The sequence below is a fragment of the Cydia strobilella genome, chromosome 5 (assembly GCF_947568885.1).
Source record: "Cydia strobilella chromosome 5, ilCydStro3.1, whole genome shotgun sequence".
NCBI lineage: Eukaryota > Metazoa > Arthropoda > Insecta > Lepidoptera > Tortricidae > Cydia > Cydia strobilella.
Window position 1 is genome coordinate 2,084,988 of NC_086045.1, and position 17,600 is coordinate 2,102,587.

General features: G+C 37.1%; 1 protein-coding gene across 9 annotated transcripts in view; it reads right to left on the bottom strand.

Annotated features, from left to right (window-relative positions):
- Nucleotides 1-301: 301 nt before the first annotated feature.
- The window catches only part of LOC134741302 (mucin-17-like), a 137,894-nt gene continuing 120,595 nt past the window's right edge, over nucleotides 302-17,600 (bottom strand). Inside the window, exons 3-15 of one of the 9 annotated variants that reach the window (XM_063674038.1) lie at nucleotides 16,146-17,129; nucleotides 15,944-16,063; nucleotides 14,794-15,828; nucleotides 14,598-14,705; nucleotides 11,278-13,242; nucleotides 10,408-10,650; nucleotides 8,604-10,094; nucleotides 8,174-8,518; nucleotides 7,891-7,936; nucleotides 7,593-7,792; nucleotides 7,073-7,351; nucleotides 2,266-2,385; nucleotides 302-454 (exon numbers count right to left, since the gene is read on the bottom strand). In XM_063674038.1, coding sequence (XP_063530108.1) covers nucleotides 365-454; nucleotides 2,266-2,385; nucleotides 7,073-7,351; nucleotides 7,593-7,792; nucleotides 7,891-7,936; nucleotides 8,174-8,518; nucleotides 8,604-10,094; nucleotides 10,408-10,650; nucleotides 11,278-13,242; nucleotides 14,598-14,705; nucleotides 14,794-15,828; nucleotides 15,944-16,063; nucleotides 16,146-17,129 — 7,026 coding nt within the window. In that variant the 3' untranslated portion in view covers nucleotides 302-364. Of the gene's footprint in view, nucleotides 455-2,265; nucleotides 2,386-7,072; nucleotides 7,352-7,592; nucleotides 7,793-7,890; nucleotides 8,519-8,603; nucleotides 10,095-10,407; nucleotides 10,651-11,277; nucleotides 13,243-14,597; nucleotides 14,706-14,793; nucleotides 15,829-15,943; nucleotides 16,064-16,145; nucleotides 17,130-17,600 lie in introns of all 9 variants that reach the window. The other 8 variants (XM_063674036.1, XM_063674042.1, XM_063674034.1 and 5 more) reach the window with 8 other exon arrangements.

Consider the following 17,600-nt stretch of genomic DNA (forward strand, 5'->3'; position numbering starts at 1 on the left):
AAAATTAACCGCTTCGGTCAAGATCAAGACACGAACTTGCGATCCGCCGGAACACCGGTCAAAGCTTACCAGAAGCGTGCGAATCTTTCATTCCTTCCTTATTATTTACCTACATGTTTTAGGGCGCGAGGTGCATTTCACTTTTTTCTCTTTTCTCCTTTAGTATTTCTAAACATTTGTAGTCACATATCTGCTTGTTAAAAAATTGTTCAGAAAAACTACGGTCCCCATGACCAAAAAAGCTTTGCCCGCCCCTGTTATCACCAGCTGCCTATTCTAACTCTTCAAGACTCCGTAGAGTATGATTCCCCTGCGACCAGGGGGACATCACATCTTTCCCTGTTACTCCGCGGTTTAGCAGACGTTATCCTGACGCCCCGGACCCGTTGCTGTATACATCAGTGGCTGCGCGCTGACCCGCACGGATCACGCTCTGGACGGTCTGGGCGGCGCCCTGAAAGTGCATTAATAAACAGAAATTAGATATATGTATAAAGGATGGTTTTATGATGTAACTATATTCTGCGACTACGGCCACGGGCCTATGGCTTCTTCGCGCTCTCACATACCCCTGGCCCCGTAGACAACATGCCAATCGCTAACGCTAGGTAGCGAACGAAACGCAACTGTCACTGTCACGCTAATATGGAAGAGTGATAGAGAGACACAAAGCGATTCGATGGCGAAGCGATAGCGATTGTCACCTTGGCTAGGCCGCCTGTTTGCAGCACCTTTACACGCTAACACAGACGCTAATAAGGTCTTGTGATGTTCGTAGTTTCTTTATAATATTCGGAGCATGCTGGTGTGCTCCAACATACAGGGAGCCTGCTCCACTCCGGCCGTATGTATGTGACTAATACTATACCTATGGCTGATTCGCGTGCTCAAGTTTGGGTATTCTATTAGGAGAAGCGCGCTTAGGAGAAGCAAATTTAAAACTTATTTCGTTTAAGTCTGGGGTACTAACGTAAATTATATCTGTGATTGTTGAAGTAGAGCATTGAAACTTAATATAAGCAAAAAAAAAATAATACAGAAATATTGAATCCTGAGAATGCAGAAATATTTGGATTATTTTTAATTTTATTTGATAGCAAAGAAGTACAATATGAAACAGATAAAAGTGATAAAACACCTGTTTCAAAAATGTTGTTAATCAAGTTTAAGGTTAGTTAGTAACGACAATTTTATTATTGATTTCAAAGCAAATGTTGAAAATGTTTATAATGTCATGTCAATATGAGATGAAATGACATAAGTTTGTTATTAATAGGTGATTATTTTGTTATCACAAGTACGAGTATACAAAAGAAAAAAAAACTTAACGCACATTATCCTGTAACAAAGTCCAAACATAAAAAATTTCCAATTTTGGTTTTTGAATTATAATTATAATTAAGTATGAGTGGTACCCTTGGTACCTACATTAACTAACCGCATCCAATCCACCTATTTACAAATATTCCATTCATAGGTACCTAAGTATATCAACACTCTCTATATATATATCTCTATGTATATCTGGGAGACCGAGCTTTGCTCCGAAAACATATGAAGGGTACACGGAAAGCACATATCTACTCACTTTTTTCGGAAAATGAGATTTTCATTTCAAAATGTAGAGCTCTTAATGAAGTATTAGTTATACCTTTTGGTGGTAACTGTAAAATATATATAACAATTTTTTTTTTAGTTAAAAAAGACGGTCACGGAATTATCATACATTTTGACATGGTTCCAAATTTTAAAACCTCGATTACTCAAAATGTTACTAAAGTGACTAGACATGTTATTTCCGTGTACCCTTTATATAAAAACTCAAAAATGCGCGTTTTCCCAGATATAAGACCCAGCTAGATCGATTTTTCGCCCCCGAAAACCCCCATATAGCAAATTTCGTCAAAATCGTTAGAGCCGTTTCCGAGATCCCCGAAATATGTAAATATAGATAGATATATACAAGAATGATTGCTCGTTTAAAGGTATAAGATAAAGGAATGCATTAACTTTTTATCAATATCCTAAAACCGATTTTGTTATTACTTATTACAAACCGACCTATTGGCCGGTGTAACACATACATAGTTCGTATTCCCAATTTTTGGTGTATTCCCATTTGACCCCGCCCACGTGTCCGTCGCCTTACATGAGGCAGGGACAAATGGCAATGATTCATAAGAATGCACCTATTTCCAATTATATTACTATTATGCAAACATTTCTTTCACTGTTGCATCCATCCGCTTTCCATTTTGAAGTTACCTGAATAGCAGCCCCCAGGAACTGCGAGAAGGCCCTGGTAACGTTTATCGCCGCGGACACCAACTGCCCTCGTCCCGGGGTCTGCTCCGAGGTCACTGCCCTCGGGGGGTCCAGTGGTATCTATTTATGAGATGTCAAATGAGTTAGACGCACAGGGAGTTGGCTAAAGCGAGGTGTGATCATTATTTGGAAGCTTAATTAAGTTTGCGTGAATTTCACAAAAACTGCTTATTAGAGGGCGCTTCGAATTATAGGTATTAACTTAAAAAATAAAAGTAGAATTAACCATAATTTTGTTTAACAAAGCAGTTTTTGTGAATTTGGTGACTAATTACTGATAAATTGAGTAAAAACAAAATTTAAATAAATAAAACATACAATTAGTGCAAGTGCAATATTTTCATGCAATATAATAAAGAAAGTGGTAGGTATATATTTTATATACGTAATAGTGATTGTTAGTGATTTGTATAATGTAGGTGATTATTATATACCTACTGTATTTTAGAAATGTAAGGATTTGTTACATTTCTGAGTCGTAATATTTACAATAGGTAGTTAAATATTATCACATTTAGAGCAATTTCACATTGTCCGATCCGATGTGAACTTAAATAAGTTTTTGGCAAAAATTTAATTTTTGGTACAAGCTTTTATCGCTGACTGTACTTTTTTTCCACAGGCAACTAATACTCATCGAGACAATTCTAATAACCCCAAACACAATTAGGTTGCGTTGTTTTATCATAGTTCCTATGGCCATCTCCTGTCTCCAGCATCAGATCAGCTCGATGGCACCATAATATTGCATTGTCACACGACTTACATATGTATGCGAATTTTCAGCTTCGGAAACCGAGAAGTGGGTCAAATTTAACTTGCAAGATTTGACCCTTACAAACATGTTACATACATATTACATACAAACTTACATAGGTACATTGCAAGTTAAATAAAAGCTTGTAAAGAGTATAGGTACAACAGGCAAATCAGTTAGATCCATTGAGTAGGTAAATTAGGAAATTTTATAGTTTAGAAGATTTAAGCTTAAATTTCAACAGCCAAGGAATCAGTAAGTAATTGGTTATTAGGTAGGTTACAGTTATTAAAGTTCGTTAAATTACTCACCAAAATGGAGTGCCGTCAAATTTATTAACTTTGTATTAACTAACTGTTTTTTCTTCTTTTTTTAGACAGAAAATTTATACTTATTTTACAGGTATTTATTACTAATTTAATTTTAAGTAATTATCATAAAAAATCAATATAAAGTAACTGGTATTTATTTAGAAAAAATGCTATAGTCACTTTTACGTTAAAAATGAAAGGGAATTTAAAAAAAGAATAGTAGGCGGCACTCCTTTACACAAAAACACTTCACTTACACTGACACTGTTATTTACAGGGTTTCAGGATGACATAACAGGGATACTAAGGGTACGTATGTTTACACTAAGTTGTAGTATATATACAGGATGTCCTTAGCCATTGGACAAAGCCGAAATGTACTTATGCATTATTAGGGTATATATAATCAGTATACAAAGTATCATAACAACCGGTGTAGCGGTTACGAAGAAATTAACAAATTCCGATTTTTTACTTTGGAGCAGCCTGTATGTGTTAGTAGCTCCTGAGGTAATAAATAGTATGACACCTTCTTCGACTTTATCGATTATCTTTTTTATTTATGACATTAATAAAATTCCGACTTTTGACAAATGTCATCATTGCCGCACATTTTCAAGCAAATTGTCAAAAACACTGCCAATGATTAATACAGTATGTTTCTTTTTGTTGTCGGTCATTGGAAAAAAAATTTGTTTGAAAATTTATTTTTTTATCTTTTGTTCTAATTAAACAAATATTAACGTTAAAGCATTCTTGAGAAGTAACGCTACTTGGGATTTCAGGGTTTGTATAATGGCTAAGGTCACCCTGTATAAATATAATTAGGTATTTATTTCCTACTACTACTAATTTTTGCAATGATTTTCTGCGTCGGTTTATTGTTAACTTACATAAATGATAAGCAATAATAACTAACAAGTGTTATGTCGGGGAAAAAACAAGTAGGTAAGTACCTAAATAAATAAAATATTGAGTATAATGTACTATAAGGTCGGAACTTTATTACTTTTGCATGCTGCATGATAGGTCATAAGAATCTAGTCATAGTTATAGGTAATACTTGTTATTTCTATGCCTATTCAGGCAGGATGTGCTGATCAAAAATTGTTTTATTAATGCATCTTTATTGTACCGCATTCAAGAAATAAGTAAATAAATGATAAATGATTTTTAGCAATATTAACATTGCACAAACTTTCATCGATTTTCTGCTTGACTGTGTTTTATTTATTTACACTAAGTTTGTTTTGGCTTTGTCACCTACACTTAAGTGTGTAGGTAATAGGCTGGCTAGTAGGTAAAATCAGTATTCGAAGTACCCATAAATCTTGCAATTTTGACTAAAAATTAAAAAAGGAAATGCGACCAAAGATTAATCATGAATGAATTGTGGTCAACATTGCTGTGAAACTATTTTTCTTTAGTCATCATCATCATCATTCGCTTGCCCGAATCCCATTCATTTCAACCATTTCAACTATTTTTCTTTTGTATTTGCGGTAAATTAAATTTTGATTTTATTTTAAATTTTACGGTTTATTTGGATTTTTTATTCCATCCAGAAGTTACTGGATAATCCACCACTAAAATAAAAACCGTATGTATATGAGTACAATAGTGTAATTCTTATAGATTAAAAACAAAAGTCGTGTAGGTGAAATCACGGGTGTGTAATTTTCTATAAACTAGGTGTTTGTAGGTTTCAAGACTACAATTATGGGATCCTTGTTAAATCCGGGTAGTGTTAAAACGTGCAAGGTTAGTTCGTATCTATTTCGGCCGATTTTTATATATTTGCCATTTTTTTCGTTACATTTTGATACAATTTGGCCGGTTTGAATTGAAGAGCTCCTCATTCTGGGCGGGATAAATACGAAATCTCATCGAATTTGAAAAAAAAATAGAAAATTTTCTGGTGAGTTAGTATATACGAAAATACCAAACTTTTTCGTAACTCAGTGGAAGATTTTTTAGGACCTACGGTGATGACTTTTAATGTACAGAATAGGGAGCTCTATCTCATTTATCCACCAAGTTTTATCAAAATGATGGAACATAATTCGACAACATAATAAAAATAGGCCAATTTAACGATTATTTTCAGAAACACAACGTATACCAGTGTACAGACATAATATGTATTAGAGTAACACCAACGTATTTTTTTATTAAAACGCTAAAACGAAATCTAAAAATCTGAAGCTATTTAACAAATAAATTAACAGTATTATTTATATGTACACTATACAAATAGGTACTAAATTCATGTCTAAGGAGATATTATGTTACATTTGGGAAAGGACAATCTTTACCTTACGAAACAATTTATTTCTCTATTTACAAAATATCCACCTCCTCAGTGCTATACAAAATCTTAACAGACTTAGATTAAATAGGAACAAATTATTTAAAAAAATAACTAGCACATGGCATTTTTGAATTAACTGTACAAAAACAAAGGAAATTTAAGTCCACAACCATATTTAGATCATAAGTACTTGGTCTTTACAACAAGGAAAATGTCCCACACGTTCACGAGAGTTAAGGAAACTGAGGGCCTACCGTGAAAAACGAAAATCGAAATTTCGTTATCTGCCTCTCTATCTTTCTTGCAAATTCGAGCGATACTTTTATAGAGGCAGATAAGAAATCGATTTTTCCCCTCACTAGCTCGGAAAGTTGTCGTTTATCCTTCAATACAAGCGGGGAAAAACGCGTTTTATCCACTAGTGGGGAAAGTAATTTGACCTTGGATGGAGCGTGTTTAAGTAGCTTGACAGATAACAAAACGTAAAACGCTCATGATAATGGTTCGTTCGATATTAATTATCATTAAATAAATAGTTTGAGAATCTAATAAAAAATACCAAATTTAGCTTTATTTAATGATTTTAAGTCATAAACCTTAAAATTCCATAAGAAACGTTTGTTTTTCTATAATGATGTTAAATATAATTCTGAACGTACAAGTTGACTCGATGCAATTTCAAAACGCATCGTTGACATTTTATACATCAGAAATGTCAACATTGTCAACAATTTTTTTACTTAAAACCTTTTCTCACCGACTCGCGTAAAAATACACAACTTCCAGAGTTTTCTGTTATAATATCGTAAAGAAATGTGTGATCCCAGTGATGAAGATGATCTAACGCCTGTGGATGTTGCACTTTCCTCGCTATAGTGAGGTGAAAAGTTTTGTGTTACACACGGGCGCAAATGTATTTTACTTCTCGTGTGTTGAAACACTCGCTACGCTCAGGATTCTATTTTAGAACCACTCGCTTCGCTCGTGGTTCACCGATAGAATCCTTTCGCTTACTCGTGTTTCAATTCTACACTCGCGGGTAAAATACAACTTTGCACCCTTGTATAACAACTACTACTACTACTACTTACTATTCTTGTATTTGCTTACACATTAATTGCCAAGAACACGCTAGGTGTGTTCATTTTGTATTGGAAATGGGGCGCCTGACACTGAAAGTTTTAATGTATGTTTTGTGAAGAGATAATATTTAGCTGTGAACGGCTCGTATCCTTAACTCTCAGGAGCGAAAAACTAAATTAGAACATAAATCCGAGTATGACCAATTTGTTTATTTAATCTAGTCTGCCTCCCTCACCGCCAATTACCCCAGTTACACATTTTTAGTAAAAGTGCTGAAAAACCCACTCTGTTGTTTGGCTTATCGTCCGCGTTTCCGACGAAAGGCCCCGAGCCAAACCAGTTGACCCTGTTGCTCGTCGCCTGCGACGCGGACACCGCGGCCGTAGGGGAAGGATCTGGTCTTCTACTTGGTCTCTGCTGGGCTCCTGTCCCAGGCCCCGTCTCTCGCCACTGCTGCCAGAGCCACGCCAGTCCGTCCAGGATTGGTCTTCTCGGCGCCGGTGGTGGCGGCGGTGTCGTCGTCCGCCTAGCTTTCGGCGTCACTACCACTTGATTGAGCAATGCCTACGAGGTTATAGTTAGCAAGTTATCCTAAATAGATATAGAACATGCGTATTTGAAAGAGAAAGATTAGAATGTATATTAAAAAGACTATGAAGCCAGAGAAAGAAAATCAGATGAACGAGAAGCGTCTGATGATGGGATTGAAATGAGAAAACTAGCTTCCTTAAAAGGGATTTAGATGTCTTTTGTCCCTTTGAAAGAAGTAGTCTAGTAGGAAAATAGTGGAAAATTTTGGACTAACGGCGAGACGGATTTGCTCATCCAAAGAGCTGGCGGTGGTGGGTCCGAAGCCTTGCTCCTTCAGCAGGGCAGCGAGGAGTGCATCGTTGCTCTTTCCGTATTCCGTGCTGATCGCAATCGGCATCTTGGTCGCATCCTGCACCATACCTGGCGACTTTGTTTGCTGGATCAGCTTCTTTAATGCTTCGTCTGTTGATTGCCCTGGAATAGAAATAAATATTTTCTGGTTCTTCATTTTCTGATATTGAGGATTGATCTGCTTAATCTTTATATGTTGAAAATGTTATTGAAAAGTTTACCTGTAATAGCAATTTTACTCTTTTGCGTCGTGGTTTCTTGCACGCCCTGCAAGTTTATTAAAGTTTGTAACAATTTCCCATCATCTTGTATATTTTTAACGTCATCTTTTACTGCAATCTTTGCGCCGAAAGGTTTAGGAGTTGTAGTGATAGTGGTCTTAATTTGTTCTTTTGGTTCTTGCGTGAGTGAATCGAACGGCTCATTGAGAGGTGAAGGTGAAGCAAGAAGATTTGAGAGAAGATTTAGTTCACTGTGAACTCCTGGTGGTATTTTCGGACTCACATTAGCGTTTATGTTTGGTATTGTCGGTAGGTTAAGTTTAGATGGATCTTGTCCGGTTGCCTTAAGCAAAGCCTGCAAGAGTTTAGTATCTTCTTGAAACTGTCTCAAATCATCTTCGATGGATGGTGTGCTAGGCGCAGCTGAGGTTGGCCGCGGTGTTGTGGTGGTCGTTGTGGTTGTGGTCGTTGTGGGGGCCGTAGTAGGTACCAGATTTTTTCCCATGCGCTCAGTTCCTTGGCCTGATTTGATTTCATTCAAACTTCTGTCTACTGCAAGAGCTATGATGCGATTCGCTAATGCCGCTTCAGGATCCGTACTATCTGTATTTGTGTTAAGGACAGATTTCTGAAAAACAAACACAATATATTTAAATAAGTATTGTAATTTGGGCATCAGCATATTTATAATTTACTTAATTTTAAAAACGTACCAGATTGTTTAGGAAAGCTAAATCTTCTTCAACTGAAAAAGTTGATGATGTAGGAATCTCTGTTGTTACAATGAAGCCAGGTATTGGAACTCGTCGAGCGGTCGCCACAGTCGTTGGATCCGTAGATACAGTTGTTGCAGTAGGTCTTCTTCTGAATGGTGGGAATGTGGTAGATATCCGAGCGGTTGTAGAGTCGGTTGCACGAGGCTGGAACGTAGTAGGTACAGTAACAGTGGTAGGGGGCAACGTCGTCGTTCTCAATGTTGTGTATATTGGCCTAACATTTATCGGGGTTGTGGGATTTGACCCCAGGGATGTTGTGAGCGGATTAGACGCTATTCTGACATTTGAAGTTACTCCCGTTATATCAGGGATTTTAAAGTTTCCATTATTTTGACCGGTAGCTTGTAGAAGCGCTTGTAAAAGTTTAGCATCTTCTTGGAATCGAGTTATGTCTGCGTCTATTGACGGTGTGGTTGTTTGTGCTCTTGTTGATTCAGTGGGTTTAGATGTTGTTGTTGTTTCTGTTGTAGGAACTAATGTTGTAGTTTTAATGTCTAGAGTCGGTATGTTAAATTTGGCTGGGTCTTGTCCTGTAGCTGCTAACAGGGCTTTCAACAATTTCGTATCCTCTTCAAATTGTCGTATATCATCTTCTATTGAACGAGCTGTTGTAGTTTGTACGCCGTTGACTTTAATGTTACCTCCAATATTTGGAACCGTTAGAGTATGCGGATTTTTGCCAGCGACCGAGAGAAGTTGTTGTAAAAATTTATCGTCGTCGCTCTGTTTAGTTGCCGATGCTAGCTTTGTTTGAGTATTAAATGATGAAGTACCGGTGTTTTGATCTAAAGTATTGAAGTTTAATTTTTTAGGAAGACGTTCAGCGCCACTTAAAATTGCTTCTAAAAGTGCTGCATCTTCTTGATATCTTTTTAAATCATCTTTAGTAACTCCTTCTGTTGGTGCAGAGGTAGCTGTCGATGGGAGTATAGTTTCAGCTGCAGTAGTCGGTGCAGAAGTCGTTGGTGGTACAGTCGTTGTTCTTAAAGTAGTTCTTAAAGTAGTTCTAACTTCGGTCGTTGTTTCTATCGCTTTCGCAGTAGTCGTCGTAGTTTCTGTGGTCGTTGTCACTGGAGCCATGGTTGTAGTTGTGACCGGTTCAGTGCTTGCTATTGGTGTTGTGCTAGCCTCAGTAGTGCTTGTCGTTAGCACGCTTTGAACAGTGGTTGATTCTGAGACAGCGTCCGTAATAGTTCCTGCTGCTACTTGACCCGTAGTTGTTCGATCATCATTTTGTACTTGTGTTGGAATCTGAGGTGTCTGTGTACTAGACTCAGTCGATGTCTCCATTTGACTAGTTATAGTTGTAGCGGGTGATTTGCTGGAAGCCAACTTTAAGACATTTGTGTTTGGAGATGTAGTAGTGGTCACTTCGTCGATTGATATGAATTTAATTTCACCAGGCTTTTCAGTGCGTATTTGTTTTGTCTGTAATGGTTTAAAATACTTTTTAAATGTGCTACGTACAAAATAAAACAACTAGTCTCGAATAGCGTAGCAATCTACTTCTAATATACTAATAAACCAATCACCTAATTTTACTAAAGTATCAAATTTGTTGAATTGTATAATTTGTATACATCCACCAAATTTGATTCATGCATGAAACTTTCCCATGGAGTACCATTGCTATAAATGTGGTACTTCGTGACAGAAATTTTTGATTTATCAAAGTTATTATTGTGAATGAGAAAGATTTACATTAAAGGTGATTTTAGTCGAGATATACATGTGTTTATACCTCCGGATCAATATCCAGTGTTAATATTGTAGGCTGGCGAGTGGAACTCGTCATTGATGATATAACCATTTCCTCTTTAGCAGCCGAAGATATACTATTAAGCAGAATCTCATCGACAGAGGGTAGCATTGTAGTTGTGCGTAAACTCAAAACATGCGAGGCTGTGCTTTGCTCAGCTGGCTTACTAGCCACAGTAGTTACACCTCTACTGCTATCTTTTAAATTAAGTGCCGATGTCGATATCTGCAATTACGAAAAATTAGGTTATGACGGGTCTGTTAGAAGCGGTTAGAGTGTGACTGCATGCATAGCTTACTAAGTCCGCAGGCCCCGCATGCGAGGTTTGTCCACTACGCGAAGTGAAAGAAAGCACCAAGCGCTTCAAGCTAAATAACATGAAGTCGATACCATATTTTGTAGGTTATTTACAGTGTCGGTGGTAGTTAAACGTTCCGTTCCGTTATTGGAGGTGGATGTCTCTACATTAGTGGATACTCGGATGGGGTTAGACTGTGGTCTGACAATGGCCGGATTGTTATGGATGGGGCTGTATGGATTCCTCAAACTCCATGGGCTGATTGGTAGTATGTCAATTTTTTGCATAACTCGAGGTACTCTGGTTCCGTTTGGGAATTTCCGTATTACTGTGTTATTGGGTAGCAAACCATAAACGATGTAAGGGCTTGCCTCTGTTAATGTTTCCAAAATGTCGTCGTTAGGATTTTTACGAATCACGGTGTTGTTAGGCAGTATTCCGAATATAACATAATCTTTTTTCGGAATAGTCGATTGGTTATTATTATTTAGATTAATAGATGTTGAAGCTGAATCTGTCTCTTCGTTAGTATTTGTAGTATTTTCTATCTCTACCTCGGTAGTTGTTTCAATATCATTTTGAGTCGTAGTTTCTTGATTCGCTTGCGTTGTGGTTGCGACATCTGTAGGCGTGACCGTTTCAATACTCTGTGTGGTTATTTCCTGTATAGTTGTAGCCATTGTCGACTCGTTTAGCGATCTATTCGATAGTTCAATAGCTTCCGTCGTTGACATAGCAGTAGCAGTCTCTGCATTGCTCGATGTAGAAGATGTACTTGTACTAATGTCAGATAACGAAGCTGATACCGTGGTAAACGATTCATTACTGATGGCGACTTCTGACGACGTAGTACTTGTAGTGAGGTTAGCTTCGAAAGATTCGTTTGAGGGCAAAGTAGAAAGAGGACTAGGAAGAGAAGGAGTAGGAGAAAGAGAAGAGTCATCGGAGTCGGTTGATTTTGTCGTAGTATTCATAGTACTCATTATTTTAGTCAGTCGTTCAGATATAGGTGAGTTATCTGATTGTCTAAACATATCTGTCAGTGCAGTCGCATTTGCCAGTTCGTTGTTATGGTCACGTATAAGGTCTTCAATCAATTTCAGTACTCGGGCTTTTTTAGATAATATCCACAGCTGAAGGGGTGTCACGTCATTGATGTCCTGAATGTTAGAATCATCGTCATTTTGAAATGGTGTTGCAGGTACAGCACTGAAGGGTATAGGTACACTTTGCAAAACTGATGTGTTATTAAAATTACCTGAATTCTGTGTAGTGAAATCATCTATTTGGAAATTTGATAAAAATGGGAAGGATACATTCGGATTATTGGGTGCAGCATTATTGTTAACCCCACTCTCAATAACAATACTATCGCTATTTTTAGGAACGAATGACGAAGCTAAATTAGGACTGGCTGCATCAGAAGGTGTTACGGTTACAGTAGTTGTGGGAGCAGTTATTAATCTATTAAAGTTAGCTGTCGTCGTTCGTCCATCATTTGATTCTGGCAAAATACTAGCTAATTGTGAAAAACCTTGGTCATTACCATCCTGAGTAAAATCAGGCTGTTCTACACCATTTACTGTATTAGCAACACCAGTTGTGATATTTACATTGCTAGTGTTACCTACATTTTGAAGAAGATCAAAGGTCGCAGGGTTACCATTCATATTTAAGTTAACATCAAAATTTACGTTTTCTGTGTCTTTGATCTCCTCTAAACTGTAGGGAGTGGTATTTGGGGTAGAGTCAACATCGTTATCTAAACCACCTATAGCCCTGGGAATCAAGTTCTTCAAAATTCTATTCATGTCTGCGGACACTCTAGATTTAGTCCTGTCGTCCATATTTCGGAGTATATTGTTAATATTACTAGACAACATGCTGGTTAGTTCAGACGACACTACATTGTTATTAGACAACAAAAGATCAGAAACAGTGTTATATACCATTGATGGGTTGTCAGTCGATGGCTGGTTTGATGTTGGTTCAAGTGCAGTCGTAAGTTTGTCTGTTGGTTCGGAGTATAAAACTTTGAAAGCGAAAGGTTTCCTTGCGGAAACAGGAGTAGTGGGGATGGGTGTGGGTAAAGACTGGGGCGTCGACGTCGATGCTGCGCTAGCCGCAACCGATGGGTTATTCACATTTAGTGTCTTGTCAGTGTTTTGTACATTAGTGTTTACAATAACATTCAACGTGTCTTGATTTGGCAAAACTCCGCTATTTACATTAATGTTGCTACTCACGACGTTGAGTGATTGTATAGAATCGGTTTTAATGTTTTGTTTTTGTACTTCTGTTGTCGATGATAGTCGGTTTCTGGGTGTAGACGTAAGGATATCAGCTAAAGCATCGAATATTGATACAGTAACTGACTGGGAGTGTTGTGAAGTTTCAACATTCATGACGTGTGGTTTCACCAAACTTTCTGATAGTTTCAATAGTTCAGCTGGACTTCGTGTTTGAGTAAACGTGATAGCATTCATATCTGGCCCTAATTGATATTCATCTCCCTCTATCTGAAATAAGAAGTGAGCTCACCCACATAAATAAAAAATAGATAGCACAGTGTAGGAACTAAGATTAAGTAAAAGAAAGGGAAGAAACTCTTGCAATTGGAACTGTGAATAAAGTTCGTGCAAAGACCAAAGCCTCTTTATTACTTTTGGGCTTGAGATAGATTAAGAAGTTAGAAGAATGACTGGTGAAAACAGCCGAAATGAAACAACTGTTGATTAAAACAAGTTGTACAGTCATTATGATTTTAATTTATATTACTACATGTTAGTGTTATTATGCTAAACTACTATATTTTTATTTAGATATATTATCATTAAGTTTGTGCGTTATTTAGATCATGATGATGTATAAAATAAATAGCGATTATTTTTTGAAAAATGAACGCAAAAACTTTATTTAACATTATTCGTTTCAAAGAGATGTATTATAATAATTTAATAACTACTTAAATAATAAAAACAATTGTAAATGCATTGAGTAAACGAGTGCACGACATCTCTTCGAGACTGAAATAAAACACGATAAATGTACAAGTGATGTTCATGACAAGGTTAAGCATTGTGAATATGTAGTTGTTAATTAAATGAATCCATTAACCAGTTCTATGGATGATTCGAAAGTGATTGGTGGCGTGATGTTCTGTCTGGACACTGGTGTCGTGACGTCATTATAGTCCTCTTCGAACCAATGTGGCTCGTCGACATACTTTGTCAATAGCCGATCGGTCACGAAGAATTTCAGCCAGGCCTTTAGCGATGAAATGATTTTGATTACTATGTGTAGAACTGATTACATTGTTAATCGATAAGTGTAATTTAGACTGAAGCTATGCTACGTATATAAAGCCGAAAGAATGGTAATGGTCTGGATATATTGACTTGATGTACACCAAGGGCCTATTTCTCGAACAGTATGAGTCTAATATTATTAGTGTGATGTCATGGTAAACCATACGATTTGACAGTTCGCGGACTAATCATATTAGTCTAATACCATTCGGGAAATGGGCCCCAAATGTAGGGTATGTATGTGTAGTGCTGAACAATATAATCAGTTATACATTGAAAATTTTGTAATGATCCAAAACATGAATGATGATGATAAATAATGTCTATGATAACATTTTTGAATTGTAAAAAATTTAGAAGTTCTTGAGTATATTTACATCAATAATAAAATGAAACACTAATGTTTTGGCCAATTTCATAAAGGGGCTTTGAATTTCAAGATTATTGTAATAATGTTTATTTATGTATAAAATATGTATCGTATAGTTTGATCACGTGTATTTGTATGGTTAGATTTGTTTAATATTAGTGTAAAATTGAGTACGAGTAAAGAGTAATGTACTCACAGTTGACGGTGTAACCGTGGGCACAGTTGCTCTATAAATTGGTTTGTCATGCGAAGCTCTAAATTTAGAGCTGAATCTATGTCTAGACTTTTCAGTGTCCGGATTTATCTGTGAATATAACACATATTGTTAGGAAGGTTCAGGCTATAATCCCTTGGCTTAATGTTTCGTACTCATAATACAAAAACAAACTTACCCCATTGGTAGAAGCTTCAGTGGTTTTTGTATAAGAATCTGTATACTTCCCAGCCCCTCTGTCCCTCGTTACTGGTTCTTCTGAGACTCCATCATTTTGACTTCTTGAGCTAACTCTGCCTCGTCCAAATTTTCGAGTCGGAATGTTTCTAATGGGAGGTACAGCACTCAAAACGTCACGTTCTTCTACTTTAGACGTAGTTTGAGGAACTGTATATGTAGCATGATATTTTGAAGTCGATGAACCCACGACAGATCTTACTTCAGTCTCCTCAACAGTATTAGATGTCATTTCATTTTCTGTACTAGATTCTGGAGACTCATTACTTGTTACTGCAATAACAAACATTTTATGTGGTTTTTCGCTATTGTTTTCATTTTGTGAAATATCTAGATTGTTTTCATTTTGTGATACGTCGGTGGGTTTCAATAATGTATATATCAAGGGTATGTCTACATTATCCGCGTTTTTTCTATCAGCAGTTTCTATGACACTGTTACTGTCCTTAAAAGGCTCTTCCGTCGATGGGATAGATGTGGTTAAGACTTTTTTACTATTTCTCTGTCGACTATAATAAGATGTCCTCGACAATGTTGCTTTGTGTTTTGCTATACTTTCTAAAGCACTTCCTATATTAAGGCTTTCGTCGTTACTTGGGGTTGTGGTACTGGCGTCACTTTTGCTTGAATTTCTTCTTGAATAAAATGTAGGTCTGTGCGACGTCTTTTTTAAGAGATTGTTAGTTTCAACACGTTTGGAATTAATTTTAAGTTCGGTTTTGGGAGCCTCGGTAGTGCTCATTTTAAATTTTCTATTATATTTGTAAGGGGGTTTATCACTACTTTGTTCTGTGTTTGAGACGGTTGAAGAAGTAAGGTGACTAAATTTTCTGCTTCTTGTGGTTTGTTGAGACCGAAATTTATAACTGGGTGCTTTGGTTGTAAGCGTATTTGGTGCTACAGTGCTTTCTGTAGGTTTATCATCAGGTTTGATGGCATTTTTCAATTCTTTTTCTACATTGGGTTTAGGTCGTAACTGAAACATACAATTTTATATGAAACAAATTTATATTAATTTCTTACACATTTTAGTGATAAATGACAGTGCAACAAAACTATATGCTAGGTACAATGGTGATATGTGAAATTACCCGTGAGTATTTATTTTTAAGAGAACTTAGTGTCGACTGTTGTGATGGTGCAAAGGAATTGTAAACTTTCTGTGATGCTTTCAGGGTCAGACTCTCGTCATTCGGAGAGGTAAACTGTGTCTGAAAATTTAAAATTTTGACATGTGAGTTAGGCCAATTTTGTAAGAAAAGAGGAAGATTTGATTACTTAAATAAAACTCACCGAAGCATTTTTAGCTTGCAACAGCGCTTTAAAAGGTTCAGGATAGTTGTCGTCTTCGCTTACTTCATCTGAACGTTTTTTAGCTAGAGACAAGGACGCGTTAGGCTTGAAGCTTCCCTTTCCTCTCTGGACAGGACGCCTGACTATCCTCATGACCTTCAAAGTCGTCGTTTTCAAAGGGTTCGTCTCAGTGCTTTGTTGAACATTTTCTACCGGAGCAGATAGCTTGGTCTCTTGACTAGGGATCTCCTTTTGACTAGACTGTTGAACCTCATTTGAAGCCGTAATGCCGAGACCCGTTAAATTGGTATCAGTATCTGATTGCCGCTGTTTATACCTTAGTTTTCGGGAACCTCTTAGATCTATCATTTTGTCAGTAGTGGGTCCCTTTTCAGAAATGGAAATGGAGTTTGTCGTTCCGGAACTGGTAAGGTCTGATTGCTCATTGGTTCTGACATTGACTCGGCTACGTCTTCGTTGAGTGACATTTGCAATGGTTCGAGTTGAACTTCTGCGATTAGATTGTGTTACAGGTTCATATTCTTTAAAAACCATTTTGGTTATTTCTTCTAGAGTAGAATTGATGACTTCTATTTTGCTTTCATCTATAATGGGAGAAGTCACCTCTGGTGCCTTTGTAGTAGGGGTGGGTTGGGTTGGAGCTGGTCTATTGAATCGCGTTCTGCTTCTAATGACGTTAGCTTTAGGAGTATCTTCTTCTGGTTCGGGCCTGTTTCGGGTCCGACTGTAAGCTTTTCTCGAATCGAAGCTTTCGTCGGTGGTATTTCGTTTAGTTTCTGGTTCAGTGACCTCTTCAATTTGAGGAGCACGTGTCCTTGTTCTTCGCACAGCTTGCCGTGGCGAGGTTTCTTCTCTTCTCCTCGATCCCCTTCTTGGAGTAGAAGCATGCTCTTGTCCAAGAGCGCTGCTTTCTGTGGACGTGTGTATTGACAGTCTTCTGCCTACACGCGTCGTTCCCTCCGCCTGGAAATAATCAAAATTATCCTATTAGAATTATTAAGATCATGAGATAATTACAGGATAAGATAATACGGATCGTTGGGTATTATTGAAATTTGCATAAAATGTTAAGCAATTGACTCATGGTCATTCTAGTTATCTTACTGGAAATCTAAATAAAAATATTCGTATTAGACAAATTACAGGATGAGATAATACAGATAAGTATATCGCTATTCTTGAAATTTACATTGATTAATTTAGATAACCGTGGTTAACATAATATTAGAAATCGGATATCAGGTCAACCTAAGATATTTGATAACAGTGTTCTTCGAAGTTAAGGTAGAGAAACACGGTGATAACCTTCGAGTAACACCGGAAAGGGAGTCGGCATTCACACTATATTTCTATTTCTGTACACAAAAAGAGATCGAGGTGTGCAAGGTTTGTCTGTCGTGTGTCATTTTCTATGTATTTGTGTCGTCATTACAT